General features: G+C 55.5%; 1 protein-coding gene across 2 annotated transcripts in view; it reads right to left on the reverse strand.

The window, feature by feature from the left end:
• Positions 1-2,326: 2,326 nt before the first annotated feature.
• cops6 (COP9 signalosome subunit 6) overlaps positions 2,327-23,069 on the reverse strand; it is a 33,600-nt gene continuing 12,857 nt past the window's right edge. For both annotated transcript variants that reach the window (XM_085977202.1, XM_085977203.1), the window contains exons 6-10: positions 15,873-15,920; positions 12,698-12,812; positions 4,794-4,886; positions 4,250-4,350; positions 2,327-2,688 (exon numbers count right to left, since the gene is read on the reverse strand). In XM_085977202.1, coding sequence (XP_085833328.1) covers positions 2,548-2,688; positions 4,250-4,350; positions 4,794-4,886; positions 12,698-12,812; positions 15,873-15,920 — 498 coding nt within the window. In that variant the 3' untranslated portion in view covers positions 2,327-2,547. The remainder of the gene's footprint in view (positions 2,689-4,249; positions 4,351-4,793; positions 4,887-12,697; positions 12,813-15,872; positions 15,921-23,069) is intronic.

Consider the following 23,069-nt stretch of genomic DNA (forward strand, 5'->3'; position numbering starts at 1 on the left):
GGTTACAGAGATCGGGAGGGGAGGAGGTTACAGAGATCGGGAGGGGAGGAGGTTACAGAGATCGGGAGGGGAGGAGGTTATAGAGATAGGGAGGGGAGGAGGTTACAGAGATAGGGAGGGGAGGAGGTTACAGAGATAGGGAGGGGAGGAGGTTACAGAGATAGGGAGGGGAGGAGGTTACACAGATAGGACTTTTAAAAATTGAGGAGCTGCCGGACTGGGAGTCAAGGGTGACAGCGAGCACAGGGTTGATGGGTGAACGGGACTTAGGGAACAGAGGCTTGAAGGAGCTCCAGCTTTTGGAGGGGGAAGATGGGAGGCCGGCCAGGAGTGCGTTGGAATAGTAAAGTCTAGAGATAACAAAGGCATGGGTGAGGGTTTCAGCAGCGGATGAGCTGAAGCAGGGGTGGAGAGAGGCAGTATGGAGGGGGAGTGGGAAGGGGACGAGGGGGCAGGAGGAGATGGACAGAAGAAAGAGCCTGTGGAATAAAGAGGCTGCCAGTGGGCAGTTCTGGAGGACTTCGGAGAACTTTCAGAGAACTAACACAGGATGAATTGTTTAAACTTTATTTCTCTCACACGTCGGCCGGCTGCACAAGGGCCAGCTTCACATCTGCTCCCCAGCAATAACTTCAGACACGTGCTCCCACAGCGAGAACTCAAATTCACATCAAACCAGTCACTGAAGCAAGAAAACCAGACAGAGCGAAACATGGTGAGGAGTTGGCCCGATTCACACTGGCGGCTCGAGCAGCGGAATGGAGAGGGGGAGGGAGAGGGAGAGGCAGGGGGAGGGTTGAGGGGGAGGGAGAGGCGGGGGGAGGGGGAGGGAGAGGCGGGGGGAGGGGGAGGGTTGAGGGGGAGGGAGTGGCGTGGGGAGGGGGAGGGAGAGGCGGGGGGAGGGAGAGGCGGGGGAGGGAGAGGGAGAGGCGGGGGGAGGGGGAGGGGGAGGGAGAGGCGGGGGAGGGGGAGGGGGAGGGAGAGGCGGGGGGAGGGGGAGGGGGAGGGAGAGGCGGGGGGAGGGTTGAGGGGGAGGGAGAGGGAGAGGCGGGGGGAGGGGGAGGGTTGAGGGGGAGGGAGAGGCAGGGGGAGTGTTGAGGGGGAGGAGAGGCGGCGGGAGGGGGAGGGAGAGGCGGGGGGGAGGGGGAGGGAGAGGCGGGGGGAGGGGGAGGGAGAGCGGCGGGGAGAGGCGGGGGGAGGGGGAGGGAGTGGCGGGGGGAGGGGGTGGGTTGAGGGGGAGGGAGAGGCGGGGGTTGAGGGGGAGGGAGAGGCGGGGGTTGAGGGGAGGGAGAGGCGGGGGTTGAGGGGGAGGAGAGGCGGGGGTTGAGGGGGAGGGAGAGGCGGGGGTTGAGGGGGAGGGAGGCGGGGGTTGAGGGGGAGGGAGAGGCGGGGGTTGAGGGGGAGGGAGAGGCGGGGGTTGAGGGGGAGGGAGAGGCGGGGGTTGAGGGGGAGGGAGAGGCGGGGGTTGAGGGGGAGGGAGAGGCGGGGGTTGAGGGGGAGGGAGAGGCGGGGGTTGAGGGGGAGGGAGAGGCGGGGGTTGAGGGGGAGAGGCGGGGGTTGAGGGGGAGGGAGAGGCGGGGGGAGGGGGAGGGAGAGGCGGGGGGAGGGGGAGGGTTGAGGGGGAGGGAGAGGGAGAGGCAGGGGGAGGGTTGAGGGGGAGGGAGAGGCGGCGGGAGGGGGAGGGTTGAGGGGGAGGGAGAGGCGGGGGGGAGGGGGAGGGAGAGGCGGGGGGGAGGGGGAGGGGGAGGGAGAGGCGGGGGGAGGGGGAGGGAGAGGGGGGGGGAGAGGCGGGGGGGAGGGGGTGGGAGAGGCGGGGGGAGGGGGTGGGAGAGGCGGGGGGAGGGAGAGGCGGGGGGAGGGAGAGGCGGGGGGAGGGAGAGGCGGGGGGAGGGGGAGGGAGAGGCGGGGGGAGGGGGTGGGAGAGGCGGGGGGAGGGAGAGGCGGGGGGAGGGAGAGGCGGGGGGAGGGAGAGGCGGGGGGAGGGGGAGGGAGAGGCGGGGGGAGGGGGAGGGAGAGGCGGGGGGAGGGGGAGGGAGAGGCGGGGGGAGGGGGAGGGAGAGGCGGGGGGAGGGGGAGGGAGAGGCGGGGGGAGGGGGAGGGAGAGGCGGGGGGAGGGGGAGGGAGAGGCGGGGGGAGGGGGTGGGAGAGGCGGGGGGAGGGAGTGGCGGGGGGAGGGAGAGGCGGGGGGAGGGGGAGGGAGAGGCGGGGGGAGGGGGAGGGAGAGGCGGGGGGAGGGGGAGGGAGAGGCGGGGGGAGGGGGAGGGGGAGGCGGGGGGGAGGGGGAGGGAGAGGCGGGGGGGAGGGGGAGGGAGAGGCGGGGGGGAGGGGGAGGGAGAGGCGGGGGGGAGGGGGAGGGAGAGGCGGGGGGGAGGGGGAGGGAGAGGCGGGGGGAGGAGGAGGGAGAGGCGGGGGGAGAGGACGGTCTCTGCTCTGGAGCATTGCTGATATAGATCATCTGGTGCCCACGACAGTCAGAGTGAGTCGTGCTCAGAATGTGAACTCTCCCCTCCCGCTGTGTTCCAGAGAGATGGAGCCCACTGACAGCAATCAGAAGAAGAGGCCTCGCATACGCCGGCCGATGCCCTGACGATCATACAGGATGTTGAACTTGTTCACAAACTGGTTCATGGTGTTGCAGGTCTTGGTGATGGTGCCAAGGTACGCCATCAATCCCACATCGTTACATTGCTGGGAGAGAGAGAGCGACAGTCAGCAGTGACCACACAGTGATACAGGCCCAGGAAACATCACACTGAACAGCAACATGCCCCGTCGCCAAGCCCCAGCAACAGGCCCCGTCGCCAGGCCCCAGCAACATGCCCCGTCGCCAGGCCCCAGCAACAGGCCCCGTCGCCAGGCCCCAGCAACAGGCCCCGTCGCCAGGCCCCAGCAACAGGCCCCATCGGCAGGCCCCCAGCAACAGGCCCCCAGCAACAGGCCCCGTCGCCACAGGCCCCGTCGCCAGGCCCCAGCAACAGGCCCCGTCGGCAGGCCCCCAGCAACAGGCCCTAGCAACAGGCCCCGTCGGCAGGCCCCGTCGCCAGGCCCCATCAACAGGCCCCGTCGCCAGGCCCCAGCAACAGGCCCCAGCAACAGGCCCCGTCGCCAGGCCCCCAGCAACAGGCCCTAGCAACAGGCCCCGTCGCCACAGGCCCCGTCGCCAGGCCCCGTCGCCAGGCCCCAGCAACAGGCCCCAGCAACAGGCCCCAGCAACAGGCCCCCAGCAACAGGCCCCCAGCAACAGGCCCCCAGCAACAGGCCCCCAGCAACAGGCCCCCAGCAACAGGCCCCGTCGCCAGGCCCCCAGCAACAGGCCCCGTCGCCAGGCCCCCAGCAACAGGCCCCGTCGCCAGGCCCCAGCAACAGGCCCCAGAAGAGTGCAGTAAGAAAGAAAGACTTGCATTTCTACAGCGCCTTTCACAACGTCCCAAAGCACTTTACAGCCAATTAAGTTTTTTTTTTGAAGTGTTGTAATGTAGTAATCAGGTACAACAAATAATTAGAAAGGCTAATGGAATGTTAGCCTTTATATCTAGAGGGCTGGAATCGACAGGAGAGGATGTTTTGCTACAGCCATACAAAGCCCTGGTTCGACCACACTGAAGCACTGCGTACAGTTCCGGGCACTGCACCTTAGAAAGGATATCCTGGCCTTGGAGAATGTTACCAGGGCCCAAGGGTTAAAGTATGAGGAGAGATTACAGAAACTAGGCTTGTATTCCCTGGAATACAGAGGGTTAAGGGGCGAGTTGATTGAGGTTTTTAGGATTTTGAAAGGAATTGATGGGGTAAATGGAGAGAAACTTTTCCCACTGGTGGAGGAGACACAAAGTTAAAATCAGAGTCAGGCCGTTCAGGAGAGAATTTAGGAAACAATTCTTCACACAAAGGGTGGTAGAAGTGTGGAACCCTCTCCCACAAAGAAACTGTAGATGCTGGGGGCTCAATTAATGATAATCAATCCAAGATCGATTGATTTTTGCAAGCCAAGGGTGGTACAGGATTTGCAGCAAAGGCGGGTGGATGGAGTTAGGACATAGATCAGCCGTGATCTCATTGAATGGAGGGACAGGCTCGAGGTGGGTGAATGGACTCCTCCTGTTCCTACGAAAGACTCCGGGCGGGGTGAGGGCTTGGGGCGAGGGGTGGAGCGGCGGATCTCATTTTGTGACAGGGAGTGAAGTCACAGCCCAAATGGGGAGCAGCCACGTTTCCCAGATGGCGAGGAGAGCGATGAGCTCCGACTTACATCGTAGAAGTCTGTCTTAAACTTGTCGGTGCTGAGCACGGGCAGCCGGTGACACAGGGCGTAAGCCTCACGCAGGATTTCATGGTTAAATGGCACCTCACCTGTGAAAAACATCAAAGGGATATCAGCAAACCAGCAGCTGGACACCCTGAACCAGCCCCGGGCCCCGGCCCCCACCCCCCACCCACCCACCCGAACCGGCCCCGCCCTGCCCCCTGAACCGGCCCCAGCTTCCCCCCCCGCCCCCCGAACCGGGCCCGGCCCTCTCCCCCGCCTCATGAATCAGCCCCTGGCCACTGAACCGGCTCCGCCCCCTGAACTGGCCCCGGGCCCCTCACTCCCGCCCCCCGAACCTGCCCCGGGTCCCCCGCCCCGGCACCTCCCCTGCCCCCCCGAGTCCTGCCCCTGAATAGCGCTCCCTGAACCCCGCCCCCTGAACTTGCCCTGGGACCCACGCCTCCTGAACCGGCCCCGGCACCCCCCCTGCCCCTTGAACCAGGCCTGGGCACTGATGGGGCGGTCAGCGCGGGGGTCGCGCTCCTACCTGACTCCACGGCCTTGACGTACTCCAGGATGACGCGGACGCGGCTGTGCAGCATCTTGATGGCGCTGTGCTGAGCGAGGAGATGCTCGGCCACTGGAACAGGAGAGAAATCAGACGGTCAGCAAACTGCGGGGGTGGGGGAGTTATTGGGGGGGGGGGGGGGGGCAGGTGGTGGTTATCTTTGGTTCCCTCCGAATGTCCGCTTCACAGGAGCGTTATCAGACAAATGACACCAAGTCACAGCCGGAGAGATCAGCACCGTTGACCAGAAGCTTGGTCAAAGAGGCAGGTTTCAAGGAGGAGCGAGGTCGAGAGGCAGAGAAGAGGAGAAGATTAGGGAGGGAATTCCAGCCCTCAGGGTCTGGGCAACTGAAGGCACGGCCACCGATGGAGGAGCGCAGAGTTCTGAGAGGGTCAGAGAGGGTTAGAGAGGGTCCGAGAGCTGGAGGAGGTTCGAGAGGGTCGGAGAGCTGGAGGAGGTAAGAGAGGGTCGGAGAGCTGGAGGAGGTAAGAGAGGGTCGGAGAGCTGGAGGAGGTTCGAGAGGGCCGGAGAGCTGGAGGAGGTAAGAGAGGGTCGGAGAGCTGGAGGAGGTAAGAGAGGGTCGGAGAGCTGGAGGAGGTAAGAGAGGATCGGAGAGCTGGAGGAGGTAAGAGAGGGTCGGAGAGCTGGAGGAGGTAAGAGAGGGTCAGAGAGCTGGAGGAGGTTCGAGAGGGTCGGAGAGCTGGAGGAGGGTCGAGAGGGTCGGAGAGCTGGAGGAGGGTCGAGAGGGTCGGAGAGCTGGAGGAGGTTCAAGAGGGTCGGAGAGCTGGAGCAGGTTAGAGAGGGTCGGAGAGCTGGAGGAGGTAAGAGAGGGTCGGAGAGCTGGAGGAGGTTCGAGAGGGTCGGAGAGCTGGAGGAGGTTCGAGAGGGTCAGAGAGCTGGAGGAGGTTAGAGAGGGTCGGAGAGCTGGAGCAGGTTAGAGAGGGTCGGAGAGCTGGAGCAGGTTAGAGAGGGTCAGAGAGCTGGAGGAGGTTCGAGAGGGTCAGAGAGCTGGAGGAGGTTCGAGAGGGTCGGAGAGCTGGAGGAGGGTAGAGAGGGTCGGAGAGCTGGAGGAGGTTAGAGAGGGGCGGGGAGCTGGAGGAGGTTAGCGAAGGTCGGAGAGCTGGAGGAGGTTAGAGGGGGTCGGAGAGCTTGTAAGGTTCGAAAATTTCTGCACAACCCCAGAACAGAAGGAAAGCCTTATTTTAAACATTACAGAAGAAATCTGTAAAAAGGGATAAAGTGTGTGGTTGGGCCTAACAGAAGAATTTCAAAGAGTTGAATTAAGGAAGAGATTTTGGACTGTTTTAAGTAATATTGGGCCAAAGGGATTTAAAATAAAAATCCCAGGAAGATTTTTGGCTGGTTTAAAATGACATGTTCCGGCTTGCAAAAGGCTGGGACAAAGGGGAGGAGAGTGGCCCCCCCCCCCCCCCCCCGGGTTTGGATATTGGACTGTCTAGGAATGTCCTGGGCTACTCCAGTTTTACATAAGGACAATGAAACCTGTTTCCCGCCGAGAATTCGCAGAGCCAGGTATTGAATAAACAGGACATGTCCCCAGCAACACAAAGGAAGGAACATTAGCCCTACAGGATACAGCAAACAAACCACAGTCCAAAACCAATCAAAGAGATTGACAAACGTTTTGCATTCTTGAACTAATTTCAAGGCAATCCCGAAACCAGTTAAAGGCCGATTAAGTTTAGATGAGCCATCCCCTAAAACTTGTTAAGTTTGGATGGACCATCCCCGAAGCTCATTAAAGTTTTAAAGCACATTAAAAATAACGAGCCCGCCAAATTTAACAAAGAAACCCGAGATTTAGCGGTCAGATAAGCCAGGCCCCAAGTTAGTATAATTGAGGCCTGCCTTTTCGGTTGAACAGTCCAGTTGGTCACCGGTTCGAGGTCAGTTCGAGTCAGCTCAGAAGACAGAAGTTCAAGTTCAGCCAACCAGCTTAAGAGAGAAATCATCATTGGAGACTTGAAGAAAGAAAGAAGAAACAGAGATCGCGGCAACCAAAGGCCTACAGAAACCAACAACCAGGTAATATTGGGCCACCGCGACCAACAAGAAACCAACCGCTGAAAAACTCACGAACCAAAGAGTTGTTTCCACTCTACGGGCTAGTCTGACTTACCCCTGGGTAAGATTTGGACATAAAAGACCCTAAAACTAGACCTAACCAAAGAAAATTGGGTACTAACCCGATAGATCCAACAGTGCGACTAACCGTATCAGCGGACCAATCCAAACTGAAGACCCAACGCAGGTGCAGTCTTCTACCACGTCCGAGGTACGGCAGGCCCCAACCGCCACAACTAAAGAGAACCCCGAAATCGTGAACCTCTACAGCTGTCAAGAAAGTCGTTTTAGCGAGCATTTCCTGGTCCTCTGAATTTCAACCTAGTTGGTACAGTGGGATTGGGAGGGTAAGGTCTTTTTGTCTATTGTCATTCTCCCTCGCATATTCCGAAGTGTTCCCCCTTTTAGAGTGATCAGATTTATTGTGTTGTGTATATTTTCTTGTCTCAAATAAAATCCAAGTTCTTTTCACCAACTCAGTTGTCTGTTGCAATTTCATTACATCCCCCAAATAAGTCCAGGTCTAGAACCAAGGGAGTGGGAGCGATTCGAACCACTCAGGGAGTCAGAGGTGAAGCTGACCACACACACCACCCCTTACAAGCTGGAGGAGGTCCGAGAGGGTCGGAGAGCTGGAGGAGGCTCGAGACGGTCAGAGAGCTGGAGGAGGTTCGAGAGGGTCGGAGAGCTGGAGGAGGTTAGCGAGGGTCGGAGAGCTGGAGGAGGTTAGCGAGGGTCGGAGAGCTGGAGCAGGTTCGAGAGGGTCGGAGAGCTGGAGGAGGTTCGAGAGGGTCGGAGAGCTGGAGGAGGTTCGAGAGGGTCGGAGAGCTGGAGGAGGTTCGAGAGGGTCGGAGAGCTGGAGGAGGTTCGAGAGGGTCGGAGAGCTGGAGGAGGTTCGAGAGGGTCGGAGAGCTGGAGGAGGTTAGAGAGGGTCGGAGAGCTGGAGGAGGTTAGAGAGGGTCGGAGAGCTGGAGGAGGTTAGAGAGGGTCAGAGAGCTGGAGGAGGTTAGAGAGGGTCAGAGAGCTGGAGGAGGGTAGAGAGGGTCGGAGAGCTGGAGGAGGTTCGAGAGGGTCAGAGAGCTGGAGGAGGGTAGAGAGGGTCGGAGAGCTGGAGGAGGTTAGCGAGGGTCGGAGAGCTGGAGGAGGGTAGAGAGGGTCAGAGAGCTGGAGGAGGGTAGAGAGGGTCGGAGAGCTGGAGGAGGTTCGAGAGGGTCAGAGAGCTGGAGGAGGGTAGAGAGGGTCGGAGAGCTGGAGGAGGTTAGAGAGGGTCGGAGAGCTGGAGGAGGTTAGAGAGGGTCAGAGAGCTGGAGGAGGGTAGAGAGGGTCAGAGAGCTGGAGGAGGGTAGAGAGGGTCGGGGAGCTGGAGGAGGGTAGAGAGGGTCGGAGAGCTGGAGGAGGTTCGAGAGGGTCGGAGAGCTGGAGGAGGTTAGAGAGGGTCAGAGAGCTGGAGGAGGGTAGAGAGGGTCAGAGAGCTGGAGGAGGTTAGAGGAGGTCGGAGAGCTGGAGGAGGTTAGAGAGGGTCGGAGAGCTCAAGGAGGTTCGAGAGGGTCGGAGAGCTGGAGGAGGTTCGGAGAACTGGAGGAGGTTAGAGAGGGTCAGAGAGCTGGAGGAGGTTAGAGAGGGTCAGAGAGCTGGAGGAGGGTAGAGAGGGTCAGAGAGCTGGAGGAGGGTAGAGGGGCTCGGAGAGCTGGAGGAGGTTCGAGAGGGTCGGAGAGCTGGAGGAGGTTCGGAGAACTGGAGGAGGTTCGAGAGGGTCCGAGAGGTGGAGGAGGTTCGAGAGGGTCAGAGAGCTGGAGGAGGAGGAGGTTAGAGAGGGTCAGAGAGCCGGAGGAGGTTAGAGAGGGTCGGATAGCTGGAGGAGGTTCGAGAGGGTCGGGGAGCTGGAGGAGGTTCGAGAGGGTCGGGGAGCTGGAGGAGGTTCGAGAGGGTCGGGGAGCTGGAGGAGGTTCGAGAGGGTCGGAGAGCTGAAGGAGGTTCGAGAGGGTCAGAGAGCTGGAGGAGGGTAGAGAGGGTCAGAGAGCTGGAGGAGGTTCGAGAGGGTCGGAGAGCTGGAGGAGGTTAGAGAGGGTCGGAGAGCTGGAGGAGGTTCGAGAGGGTCAGAGAGCTGGAGGAGGTTCGAGAGGGTCGGAGAGCTGGAGGAGGTTCGAGAGGGTCGGAGAGCTGGAGGAGGTTCGAGAGGGTCGGAGAGCTGGAGGAGGTTCGAGAGGGTCGGAGAGCTGGAGGAGGTTCGAGAGGGTCGGAGAGCTGGAGGAGGTTAGAGAGGGTCAGAGAGCTGGAGGAGGTTCGAGAGGGTCGGAGAGCTGGAGGAGGTTAGAGAGGGTCGGAGAGCTGGAGGAGGTTAGAGAGGGTCGGAGAGCTGGAGGAGGTTAGAGAGGGTCGGAGAGCTGGAGGAGGTTAGAGAGGGTCGGAGAGCTGGAGGAGGTTAGAGAGGGTCGGAGAGCTGGAGGAGGTTAGAGAGGGTCGGAGACCTGGAGGAGGTTAGAGAGGGTCGGAGACCTGGAGGAGGTTAGAGAGGGTCGGAGAGCTGGAGGAGGTTAGAGAGGGTCGGAGAGCTGGAGGGGGTCAGAGAGCTGGAGGAGGTTAGAGAGGGTCCGAGAGCTGGAGGAGGGTAGAGAGGGTCAGAGAGCTGGAGGAGGGTAGAGAGGGTCGGAGAGCTGGAGGAGGTTAGAGAGGGTCGGAGAGCTGGAGAAGGTTAGAGAGGGTCGGAGAGCTGGAGAAGGTAAGAGAGGGTCGGAGAGCTGGAGGAGGTTAGAGAGGGTCGGAGAGCTGGAGGAGGTTAGAGAGGGTCGGGGAGCTGGAGGAGGTTAGAGAGGGTCGGGGAGCTGGAGAAGGTAAGAGAGGGTCGGAGAGCTGGAGGAGGTTAGAGAGGGTCGGGGAGCTGGAGGAGGTTAGAGACGGTCGGAGAGCTGGAGGAGGTTCGAGAGGGTCGGAGAGCTGGAGGAGGTTCGAGAGGGTCGGAGAGCTGGAGGAGGTTAGAGAGGGTCGGAGAGCTGGAGGAGGTTACAGATAATCGGGAGAAGTGCAGCCAGGCAGAGATTTGAACTGCAGGAGCAATACACTGGAATCTTGAGACCACCTACCATTTTTAACATGTATTTGAGTGTTTTATATACAATTCCCAATGTTGCCACGACTTCTAAGACAGAAAAACGACTGAAACGCAGTCACTAATTTGTCCAGTTTGAGTGTTCCAGCATCAGCTCCAAGTGCGATATTGGCAGAACATTAGCAGCAAGTCTCTCATCTTTCATCTTTCAATTTGCACACACTGCATTATTACAACCTTGGCCTGCTATTTAACCCCGAGATGAGCTTCCGACCCCGTATCCGCTCCATCACCAGGACCGCCTATTTCCACCTCCGTAACATCTCCCGACTCTGCCCCTGCCTCAGCCCATTGTCTACGGACACTCTCACCGTGCTTTTGTCACCTCGACTGGACCATTCCAAAACTCGGCTGCCCGTGTCCTAACTCGCACCAAGTGCAGTTTTGGTCGCCTTATCCGAGGAAGGATGTTCCTGCCATGGGGGGAGTTCAGCGAAGATTCACCAGGCTGATACCTGGGATGGCAGGAATGACGTATGAGGAGAGATTGGGTCGATTGGGCTTATACTCGCTGGAGTTTAGAAGAATGAGAGGGGATCTCATTGAAACTTATAAAATTCTAACAGGACTAGACAGACTAGATGCAGGAAGGATGTTCCCGATGGCGGGGAGTCCAGAACCAGGGGTCACAGTCTAAGGATAAGGGGTAAGCCATTTAGGACTGAGATGAGGAGGAATTTCTTCACCCAGAGAGTGGTGATCCTGTGGAATTCTCTACCACACAAGGCAGTTGAGGCCAACTAATTAAATATATTCAAGAAGGAGTTAGATATATTTCTGAAGGCTAAAGGGATCAAGGGATATGGGGAGAAGGCAGGGACAGGGTACTGAATTTGGATGATCAGCCATGATCTCATTGAATGGTGGAGCAGACTCGAGGGGCTGAATGGCCTACTCCTGCTCCTATCTTCTATGTTTCTATGTAAGTCCCGCTCACCCATCACCCCTGTGCTCGCTGACCTACACTGGCTCCCGGTTAAGCAGCGCCTCGATTTCAAAATTCTCATCCTTGTGTTCAAATCCCTCCATGGTCTCCCGATCTCTGTAACCTCCTTCAGCCTCACAACCCTCCCGAGATCTCCGTGTTCTCCAATTGTGGCTACTTGAGCATCCCTGATTATAATCGCTCCACCACTGGTGGCCGTGACTTCAGCTGCCTGGGCCCTAAGCTCTGGAAACCCCTCTCTAAACCTCTCCGTCTCTCTCTCCTCCTTTAAGATGCTCGTTAAAACCTGTCTCTTTGACCAAGCTTTTTGTCACCTGTCCTAATGTCTCTTTCTTTGGCTCAGCATCAAATTATAAGAAATAGGAGCAGGAGTCGGCCATTCGGCCCTTCGAGCCTGCTCCGCCATTCAATAAGATCATGGCTGATCTTCGACCTCAACTCAACTTTCCTGCTCTATCCCCATAGCCCTTGATTCCCTTAATATTCAAAAATCTATCGATCTCTGTCTTGAATATAGTCAACGACGGAGCTTCCACAGCCCCCTGGGGTAGAGAATTCCAAAGATTCACCACCCTCTGAGTGAAGAAATTTCACCTCATCTCAGTCCTAAATGGCCGACCCCTTACCCTGAGACTGTGACCCCTGGTTCTAGACTCCTCAGCCAGGGGAAACATCCTCCCTGCATCTACCCTGTCAAGCCCTGTAAGAATTTTGTATGTTTCAATGAGATCACCTCTCATTCTTCTAAACTCAAGAGAATATAGGCCTCGTCTACTCAATCTCTCCTCATAGGACTATCGCCCCCATCCCAGGAAGCAGTCTGGTGAACCTTTGTTGCACTCCCTCTATGGCAAGTACATCCTTCCTTCAGTAAGGAGACCAAAACTGTCCACACACAAAACGTGTCTGATTACGCTCCTGTGACAGCAAGCTGCTGCTGTTGAAAGGGTCAGAGGTTGGCTTCCTGTCCAACTAGGAAACAAAGTAGAACGCACCATGTGAGGAGGGCTCGTGGAGGGCTAGGGTGAGATCCCCAACGAGCAGGAGAGCTGCCTCATCGTGAGCTGCTCAGTCAGAGAAAGGACAACGCTTGGCCCGGGGCAGGGCGCTTTGTTACTTTCTACAAGTTGCTCTTGTGTTGAATGGGACTAGGGATTACATAAGTACATAAGAAATAGGAGCAGGAACAGACCACTTGGCCCCTCGAGCCTGCTCCGCCATTCAATAAGATCATGGCTGATCTTGGGCTCAAAGCCACTTCCCTGCTAGCTCCCCATAACCCTTCACTCCCTTATCTTGCAAACATCTGTCTATCTCCACCTTAAATGTATTTAATGACCCAGCCTCCACAGCTCTCTGGGGCAGAGAACGCCACAGATTTACGACCCTCTGAGAGAAGAAATTCCCCTTCATCTCAGGGCGACCCTTTATTCTGAGACTGTGCCCCTGAGTTCTAGATTTCCCCACGAGGGGAAACATCCTCTCTGCATCTACCTTGTCGAGCCCCCTCAGTATCTTATATGTTTCAATAAGATCACCTCTCGTTCTTCTAAATTCCAATGAGTATAGGCCCAACCTGCTCAACCTTTCCTCATAAGTCAACCCCCTCATCTGTGGAATTAACCTAGTGAATCGTCTCTGAATTACCCTAGCCTCCCACCAGCTGCGAGAGGACAGGCAGCACCCCTCTGAAAACACCGCTCCCCCCCTCCCACCCACTGTACAGACTGCTGGTGAATCCTTGCCTGTGGAGTTCTCTCCTGTGCCGGTGGCGGTCATGCGGGCCACGTGATCGACTCCGATACGCTCTGCCTCCTCGGTGGCCAACGTATAGGTCAGTTCAGCAAACAGCACCGTGGCCTGGACAAAGGACAGGACAAAAAAAAAACAACCCAATCAGCCTGGGAGACTCTGCCAGCACCTCTGCAGGGGAAGCCTGGGGATTCTCTGGGAAAACACCGAGGACTAGGCCTTGGCACCCCACCCAGTGTGGTACTCAGCCACACACAGCAGAATGGGGCCCGCTTCAAACCCCTGGTTGTGGCTCCCACTCATCACTCACCGGGGCTTCCAGAATCAGGCCCTGCTGTGATACCGGCCTGGCGGGGGTGGGGTGGGGTGGAGGTCAGTGCCAGCCTCGGGGGGAGGTCACTGAACACTGTGGTCAGTGTTGGCGTCTGAACACAGTCGCTGGCTGGGACTGAGCCCGCCCTCAGGCTTGACCTCACCCCGAGTCCCGACTCCCCGAACGTTCACTCACCAGCGAGGGGACGGGTGAGGTGTAATGCGGGACTGGGGGTGGGTGTCAATAGTGGTGCAATCCCGGGGCGGACCAGGGAGTGGTGCAGTCCCAGTGGAGGGGAGGGGCCCAGGGAGCAGTGCTGGGCCCCGGGGGTCGGCGCTGGGCCCACTTCTATCTTCAGTATATATGACAATTTAGACTTGAGCTCAGTAAGCACAAACTCCAAGTTTGCTAACAAAAAATTGAAGCGGACTGCAAAATGGCTGATAGGTGAACAGAATAGCCAGAGAGGGGAAGATACTGTTTCACATGGAGAAGTCCATTCTTGGAGGAAAAATAAATAAATCAGGATTTGGGAGTATACACTGGATGGAAAGATGCTGAAGGGCGAGAATGAACAGAGAGACTCCGGGGTTCAGAGTCCCGAGTGAAGGGAGATAAACTCATAAAAAGGCCAACACAATTTGGGGTTTTATAAATAGGGGCTCCGGGTGTAAGAGTAAATAAATAATGATACATTTGTACAAAACGATGTTAGTCCACAGGGTGGTTCTGTGCACCCCAGTATAGAAAGGGCATTAAAGCCATAGAGAGCACAGCGTGTAGAATCACCGGGGATGGGAAACTATAGTTATAAGAGGAGATTTGAGATACTGAAGGAGATTTAATGGGATGAGTTTGGGGATTGATACAGGGCTATGGGGAGGGAGCGGGGCAGTGGGATTAGTTTGGGATTAATACAGGGCTATGGGGAGAGAGCGGGGCAGTGGGTTTAGTTTGGGATTGGTACAGGGCTATGGGATTAGTTTAGGATTGATACAGGGCTATGGGGAGAGAGCGGGGCAGTGGGATTAGTTTGGGGATTGATACAGGGCTATGGGGAGAGAGCGGGGGCAGTGGGATTAGTTTGGGACTGATACATGGCTATGGGGAGAGAGCGGGGCAGTGGAATTAGTTTGGGGATTGATACAGGGCTATGGGGAGAGAGCGGGGCAGTGGGACTAGTTTGAGATTGAAACAGGGCTGTGGGATTAGTTTGGGATTGATGCAGGGCTATCAGGAGAGAGTGGGCCAGTGGGACTAGTTTGGGGATTGATACAGGGCTATGGGGAGAGCGCGGGGCAGTGGAATTAGTTTGGGGTTGATACAGGGCTATGGGGAGAGAGCAGGGCAGTGGAATTAGTTTGGGATTGATACAGGGCTATGGGGAGAGAGCGGGGCAGTGGAATTAGTTTGGGATTGATACAGGGCTGTGGGGAGAGAGCAGGGCAGTGGAATTAGTTTGGGATTGATACAGGGCTATGGGGAGAGAGCGGGGCAGTGGGGCTAGTTTGGGGATTGATACAGGGCTATGGGGAGAGAGCGGGGCAGTGGGGCTAGTTTGAGATTGATACAGGGCTGTGGGGAGAGAGCAGGGCAGTGGAATTAGTTTGGGATTGATACAGGGCTATGGGGAGAGAGCGGGGCAGTGGGGCTAGTTTGGGGATTGATACAGAGCTATGGGGAGAGAGCGGGGCAGTGGGGCTAGTTTGGGGATTGATACAGGGCTATGGGGAGAGAGCGGGGCAGTGGGATTAGTTTGGGACTGATACAGGGCTGTGGGGAGAGAGCGGGGCAGTGGAATTAGTTTGGGATTGATACAGGGCTGTGGGGAGAGAGCAGGGCAGTGGGATTAGTTTGGGATTGATACAGGGCTATGGGGAGAGAGCAGGGCAGTGGGATTAGTTTGGGATTGATACAGGGCTATGGGGAGAGAGCGGGGCAGTGGGGCTAGTTTGAGATTGATACAGGGCTGTGGGGAGAGAACAGGGCAGTGGAATTAGTTTGGGATTGATACAGGGCTATGGGGAGAGAGCGGGGCAGTGGGGCTAGTTTGGGGATTGATACAGGGCTATGGGGAGAGAGCGGGGCAGTGGGGCTAGTTTGGGGATTGAGACAGGGCTATGGGGAGAGAGCGGGGCAGTGGATTAGTTTGGGGATTGATACAGGGCTATGGGGAGAGAGCGGGGCAGTGGGGCTAGTTTGGGGATTGATACAGGGCTATGGGGAGAGAGCGGGGCAGTGGATTAGTTTGGGGATTGATACAGGGCTATGGGGAGAGAGCAGGGCAGTGGGATTAGTTTGGGGATTGATACAGGGCTATGGGGAGAGAGCGGGGCAGTGGATTAGTTTGAATGATTTCTCTCGCAGAGCCAGCACCAACACGATGGGCCACGCGGCCTGCTCCGGAGCTGCAGATTTCTCTGTTTCGATGAAGAGCTGAGATATGGAGCAGACAGACTGAGAGTCAGTTAGCTGAAGAGGGGCGATGAACAGCCAGCCCCATGCCTCAGAAAGGGGTGTTTCACTGCTCCTCACATGATGCTATGGAACAGGGTGGTTGTAGTTAGTTATAAATTTACTGATTATACAAAGCTTTGTTGGCAGGTAAAAAAGAAAGAATAGACGTCATTGGAGAAAAGAGGCAATTGTGCTGACTGGCTGGAATATGGCAAATGCATATCGGAACAATAATATTAAACAGATGCAAAATATTAAAAGGGTCTCCACAGTGGTAAAGGCCAACCTGACTGTACACAGTGCAGAGTACACACACTGAGGATCAGAGAGTCTGTACACAGTGCAGAGTATACACACACACACTGACAGGCCAGACCTGAAGCTAATTAGTTACATACCTCTCCAGCGATGATATCGATGACCGACTCATAAACACTAACTGGAAGCTGAAAGATAAGACACAGAGTCAGACTGCAGATGTTTATTGTAGTTAGTCTTTATTCTGAAGCCAAGTCTTTCCCAATTAAATGTTACGAGGCAGGATCAAGCTGTGTTCCCTTTAGAACAGAAACCTGCTTTCAATTTTCAAATCTGCTACCTGTTATGTTTTCCTGTAATTAGCTGTTACAATATCAAAGGTAGCGCCCTCCTGAGTTCAATACCCACTGGAATCAAATGGCTTCTACTTTTAACTCCTTTTTCCAGGACGCCCTCTGCCCTCAGTTTTCCAATCCTTCTGCAAGTTACAGGCTTTTAAAACTCAAGAGTGACCCCACCTAACCACTACCTCCTGATGCACCTCGTCCCCACACTCCTCGCTGGGGTCCTGCACTACCTGCTTTATTCCCTCCTCCACGAGGCCAAGTTGTGGGCAGCACTCCGAGGGAGACAAACCCTGGGGAAGGGTGACTTGTATCGGCCGTTACAAGTTGCCTGGCACCGTCGTGTGTGTGTGTGATGGGACGGCAGCAGGTCGGCGCCGGGAACGGTCTGCTCGACGCGCAGAGGGGAAATGGCACCGAGCAAACATTCCTCTCCTTCGTTGCTTGGGGGGGCTTCACTCTGCACAAATTGGCTGCTGCATTTGTCTGCACTTCCAAAAAACAATTCATTGGCTGTGAAATGGCTTTGAAACGTCTGCGAGACAATTGCAAGTCTTCCTCTGTCTCAGACTGATGCGAGTGGGTTGTGTTACCGTCTGTGAGCAGATATATCTGTTGTACTATAATCGATCGGCAAACTCCACAATATATTAAAAGCCGCGCACCGAGGACGCACTCCCGCACTTTTGCCATCGCACTGTGTTGCGGGTCTCAAGTCAAACCGCAGCAAAACAGAACTGAAAGGGTAGAGAGCGTCGAAATCTAAAGCTGGAGAATCAGCGATCGGAGATTACAACGACCGCATGACCGTAACAAATCAAGTCAGGAGCCTTTTTTAAAAATTCGTTTATGGGATGTGGGCATCACTGGCAAGGCCAGCAGTTTTGCCCATCCCTAACTGCCCTGGAGAAGGTGGTGGTGAGCTGCCTTCTTGAACCGCTGCAGTCCGTGTGGTGAAGGTGCTCCCACAGTGCTGTTAGGTAGGGAGTCCCAGGATTTTGACCTAGCGACGATGAAGGATCGGCGATATACTTCTAAATTAGGACAATGTGTGACTTGGAGGGGAGCTTGGAGGTGGTGGTGTTCCCATGCGCCTGCTGCCCTTGTCCTTCTAGGTGGAAGAGGTCGCGGGTTTGGGAGGTGCTGTCGAAGAAGCCTTGGCGAGTTGCTGCAGTGCATCTTGTCGATGGTCCACACTGCAGCCACGGTGCGCCGGTGGTGGAGGGAGTGAATGTTTAAGGTGGTGGATGGGGTGCCGATCAAGTGGGCTTCTTTGTCCTGGGTGGTGTCGAGCTTCTTGTTGGAGCTGCACTCACCCAGGCAAGTGGAGAGTATTCCATCACACACCTGACTTGTGCCTGCCAACAACTAGTGTGTTACAACAGTGACTCCACTTCAAAAGTACTTCATTGGCTGTAAAGCGTTTTGAGATGTCCGGTGGTCGTGAAAGGCGCTATCGAAATGCAAGCCTCTTTGATATGGAAATAAGCAAATGAAGAATTGTGTGTGTGGCAGGACTAGGACTGGTTGTGGTTTTTTTCAGCCTGATGTTGTCCATTTTCAGAGCTAAATACTATGGATATCCGTACAGCTTTCTTGTAAATTAATCCTGGAGAAGCAAGCAGCACAGCACCATGGCTTGAGAAGAATGTGTCAGCCACTGGCACAGCTGGTAGCACATTCGCCTCTGAGTCAGAAGGTTGTGGGTACAAGTCCCACTCCAGGGACCTGAGCACAGAAAGCTAGGCTGACACTCCAGTGCAGTGCTGAGGGAGTGCTGCTGCTCTCAGATGGGACGTTAAACCGAGGCCCCGTCTGCTCTCTCAGGTGGACGTAAAAGATCCCACGGCACTATTTCAAAGAAGAGCAGGGGAGTTCTCTCCAGTGTCCTGGGGCCAATATTTATCCCTCAACCAACATAACAAAAACAGATTATCTGGTCATTGTCACATTGCTGTTTGTGGCAGCTTGCTGTGCGCAATTTGGCTGCCGCGTTTCCCACATTACAACAGTGGCTACACTTCAAAAAGTACTTCATTGGCTGTAAAGCGCTTTGAGACTTCCAGTGGTCGTGAAAGGTGTTATAGAAATGCAAGTCTCCCCTTAAAAAAAATCAACTGCACACTTCACAATACAGGAAACTCTCTGGTATCCGGCACCAACGGGACCGGGATGGTGCCGGTGGATTAAGAATTCCTGATGGCGGAGAGGGTTATCTACCGAGGCTATTTTTAACAAACAAAAATTTAAAAAATCAAGAAATGTGCAGTATACAGTAGTTGGGTACTTACCTACAGAATCCCATAATGCAAGGTGGGGGAGATAATTCACGATAAAGATGGAGAGACACACAGAAAAACGGCGGATCGGAAGAGACTACCGGCAGCGCGGGAGTCACACAGAAAAACGGCGGATCGGAAGAGACTACCGGCAGCGCGGGAGACACACAGAATAACGGTGGATCGGAAGAGACTACCGGCAGCGCGGGAGACACACAGAATAACGGTGGATCGGAAGAGACTACCGGCAGCGCGGGAGACACACAGAAAAATGGCGGATCGGAAGAGACTACCGGCAGCGCGGGAGACACACAGAATAATGGCGGATCGGAAGAGACTACCGGCAGCGCGGGAGACACACAGAAAAACGGCGGATCGGAAGAGACTACCGGCAGCGCGGGAGACACACAGCAAAATGGCGGATCGGAAGAGACTACTGGCAGCGCGGGAGACACACAGCAAAACGGCGGATCGGAAGAGACTACCGGCAGCGCGGGAGAGTCAGACTCCTGTTATTGAGGTGTTCGGACTTCCGACAGCGCCAAGAAGCCGAGTAGTGGCAGTTTGGAGAACTACCCCCACTGACTAACTGGGCCACCGCGGGAGACTCGGACTCGGCAACATTGCCGGTTATTGAGGCGTTGTTTTCGGAGTGAGAATTTTGCCGGTTAATAGCGAATTCCGGATATTGAGGTGCTGTTTAAACGAGAGTTTCCTGTAAGGTGATTGAGTTTACCATCGAAATTGTCTTTTGTGCCTTTTAATACCTTCATTATAGTTTTTCCTCAGCTCCTCTCTAAAGCCTGGATATATTTTTCCCCAGCATTCCCAATCATGTTTTCAGCGAGGCCAGTTGGAGAAGTTCCCAACATGTCTCACTAGTTTCCGAGCCGAGAGCTGAAAGTGAATCTCCCCATCCTAGCGGAGGTGTGAATTTCTTTCCTTTGAAACAAACTGGAGATGGAACTCCCATAGTTTTACTTCAGGCAAATTTCACATTTAGTATATTAACAAGGGCCCTTGTTCTATTACAAACAGCTGGATTTTAGCTTAGTCAACAGCTGTAATGAGCAGCATCTGTGGGGAACTTTGGTTCGCATTTAGAAAGCAAAGCCAGGACGGTTAATCAAGAATAGATTCGCTTTTCTCAGCCGAGATGCCGAACAGCATTTCAGCCGGAAAATGAGGTTGCGTTTTTGGGGTCCTTTCTGATTCGCTGCTGGGAGATGGACTCGAGGCCAGGATTGGAGGAACGCAGGGATCTCGGAGGGTTGTGGGGCTGGAGGCGGTTACTGCGATAGGGAGGGAGGAGGCCGTGGAGGGATTTGCCAGTTTGAAGTGTTGGGGACCGGGAGTCAATGTCGGTCAGCGAGCTCAGGGGAGACGGGGTGAACGGGACTTGGTGCGAGTTAGGACACGGGCAGCAGAGTTTTGGATGAGGTGAATTTTACGGAGGGTGGAACAGGGAGGCCGGCCAGGAGAGCTTTGGAATAATCGAGTCTGGTGGGGAGAAAAGCAGGGATGACGGTTTCAGCAGCAGATGGGCTGAGGCAGAGGCGGAGACGGGCGATATTATGCAGGTGGAAGTAGGCGGTCTTTGTGAAAAAACAGAATATGGGGTCAGAACCTGAGCTCAGGGTCAAATTGGTTGGGAAGATTCGGTTTCACTCCGACAAACCGGAGCTTAGTGATGGCACTAAGCTCATGGTCTATAGAGCAGCAGTGATACCCGCCCTGCTGTATGCCTCAGAGACATGGACCATGTACAGCAGGCACCGCAAAGCACTGGAGAGGTACCACCAACGCTGCCTCCGCAAGATCCTGCAAATCCACTGGCAGGATAGGCGCACCAACGTCAGTGTTCTCGCTCAGGCCAACATCCCCAGCATCGAAGCTTTGACCACGCTCGATCAGCTCCGATGGACGGGTCACATTGTCCGCATGCCCGATACGAGACTCCCAAAACAAGCGCTCTACTCGGAGCTCCGGCACAGCAAGAGAGCCCCAAGTGGGCAGAGGAAACTCTTCAAGGACACCCTCAAAGCCTCCTTGAAAAAGTGCAACATCCCCATCGACACCTAGGACTCCCTGGCCCAAGACCGCACAAAGTGGAGGAGAAGCATCCGAGAAGGCGCTGAACACTTCGAGTCTCTTCGCCAGGAGCAAGCGGAAGCCAAGCGCAGGCAGCACAAGGAGCGCACGTCAACCCAAGCACCACACCCACCCGCCCCTTCAACCACCGTCTGCCCCACCTGTGACAGAGACTGTAGGTCACGCATTGGACTCATCAGTCACCTGAGAACTCATTTTTAATGTGGAAGCAAGTCATCCTCGGTTCTGAGGGATTGCCTAAGAAGAAGACGACGACTCCGACAGTGGTTGGGGAGGGATTGGTGGTGAGGGTATGGAGTTTGGTGACGGGGGTGGAAGACAATGGCCTGGGTCTTCCCAACGCTTAACCGCAGGAAACTGCGGCTCGTGCAAGACCGGATTTCGGACAAACGGTCTGACACCACAGAGGCAATGGAGGGGTCAAGAGAAGTGGTGGTGAGGTAGAGCTGGGTGTCGTCAGCGTACATGTGGAAACTTGAGGCTGTGTTTTGGGATGATGTCGCTGAGGGGCAGCATGTAGATGAGAAATAGGAGGGGGGGCCAAGGATAGATCCTTGGGGGACACCAGAGGTAACGATGTGGGAGTGGGAAGAGACGCCATTGCAGGTGATTCTCTGGCTACGACTCGATAAATAAGAATGGAACCAGGCGAGTGCAGTCCCACCCAGCTGGGCGACGGTGGAGAGGCGTTGGAGGATGGAGTGGTCAACCGGGTCAAAGGCTGCAGACAGGTCAAGGAGGACAAGGAGGGATAGATTACCTTCGTCACAGTCACATAGGAGGTCATTTGTGACTTTGATAAGCGCCTTTTTGGTAGATTGGTAGGTGCGGAAACTTGATTGGAGGGATTCAAACAAGGAGTTCCTGGAAAGATGGGCATGAATTTGGGAGGAAACTGACCCCAAAGAGAGGATGTCGGTGAGGGGCAGCATGTGGATGAGAAGTAGGAGGGGGCCAAGGATAGATCTTTGGGGGACTCCAGATGTACTGGTGCAGGGCAGGAAGAGAAGCCATTGCAGGGGATTCTCTGACTACGACTGGACAGATAGGAATGGAACCTGGCGAAGGCAGTCCCACCCAGCTGGGTGGTGGAGGAGAGGCGGTGGAGTAGGACGGTGTGGTCAACAGTGTCAGAGGCTGCAGACAGGCCGAGAAGGACAAGGAGGGCTAGTTTATCAAGGTCACAGTCACAGAGGATGTCATCTGTGATAACAACAGAAGATGCTGGAAACACTCAGCAGGCCCGGCAACATCCGTGGAGAGAGAAACAGAGTTAACGTTTCAGGTCGAAACCCTTCGTCAAGACTGAAGAAGCACAGGAAATGAAACAGGTTAAAAGGTCAGTTTGGGGGCAGGGAAATGGGGATGAGCGAACAAAAGAGAAGTGAAGAGACATTAAGAGGTATTCAAAACCAGACGAGATGGTGATCGGACTAGTGGAGACAAAAGACGGCTCTAGGTTAGGTGTGAAATGCGCTGGCAGGATATCCGGGAGACAGCTGCCATGTGGGAGAGAGAAAAAAGGGGGAAGGCCAAAACAAAGGTGTGGATAATAAATAGAAGTAAAAATGTAATAGGGGCTGAGGTTATGATCTGAAATTGTTGAACTCGATGTTGAGTCCGGAAGGCTGTAATGTGCCTAATCGGAAGATGAGGTGCTGTTCCTCGAGCTTACGCTGGGTTTTCGTGGAACAATGCAAGAGGCCGAGGGCGGTGAGGTCTGAGTGGGAATGGGGCGGTGAATTAAAGTGACAGGTGACCGGAAGCTCGGGGTCACCCTTATGGACTGAACGGAGGTGTTCCGCAAAGCGGTCACCCAATCTGCGTTTGGTCTCCCCAATGTAGAGGATGTCATCTGTGATGTTGGTTAGGGATGTTTTAATGCTATGCTTGGCCAGAAACCCAGTTGGAGGGATTCAAAACAGAGAGTTGCACGACAGATGAACATGGACCTCGGAGGCAACAAAAATTCGGAGAGGAAAGAGGTTGGAAACAGGGACGATAAATTTAAGGGCAGAGGGTGTTTTTTTTTGGGAGGAGAGGGCGATGGCGGCAGCATTGAAAGGGAGGGCGACAGTTCCCGAAGAGAGGGGAACCGGTTACAATGTCAGCAACGTGGGGTCCAGTAAGGAAAGTTGGGTCGTTAGCAGTTTAGTGGGAATGAGGTGGAGGGACAAGATGAGGTGGGAGAGAGATACGTAATTAGGGCTAGGGTACAAGGGGAGGGGAGGGATGCGACATGAATCATTCATTCATGAAAGAAAGACTTATGAAATAATACTGAGCGGCCTGCGGGTGGCGCTGTCCAGGGAGAGTATAAATACTCTGGCACGGGCCCAGCTTGCGCAGGACATTCTTAACAGGAACTAGTGAAGGACACAACTGGACCTCCATGTTGTAGAACAGTTGATTAAAGCTTTGTTTAACGCTTAGACCAAGTGCCTAGTGGTTTTCTTACGTCAGGATGTTTGAGTGGTTGGGAGGCCGTGGGGGGGAGGAGGTCAAAGAGGGAGCTGAACGGATGGGCTCAATCCTGGCAAACAGCTCCTCACACTTGTTGGAGGTGAGGGCGGAGGAGGCAACAGAGAGGGGTTTTTGAGGA

This window comes from Somniosus microcephalus, unplaced genomic scaffold (assembly GCF_052327205.1).
Source record: "Somniosus microcephalus isolate GS21.2 unplaced genomic scaffold, FLI_Smic_1.0 unresolved_chr4, whole genome shotgun sequence".
Lineage (NCBI taxonomy): Eukaryota > Metazoa > Chordata > Chondrichthyes > Squaliformes > Somniosidae > Somniosus > Somniosus microcephalus.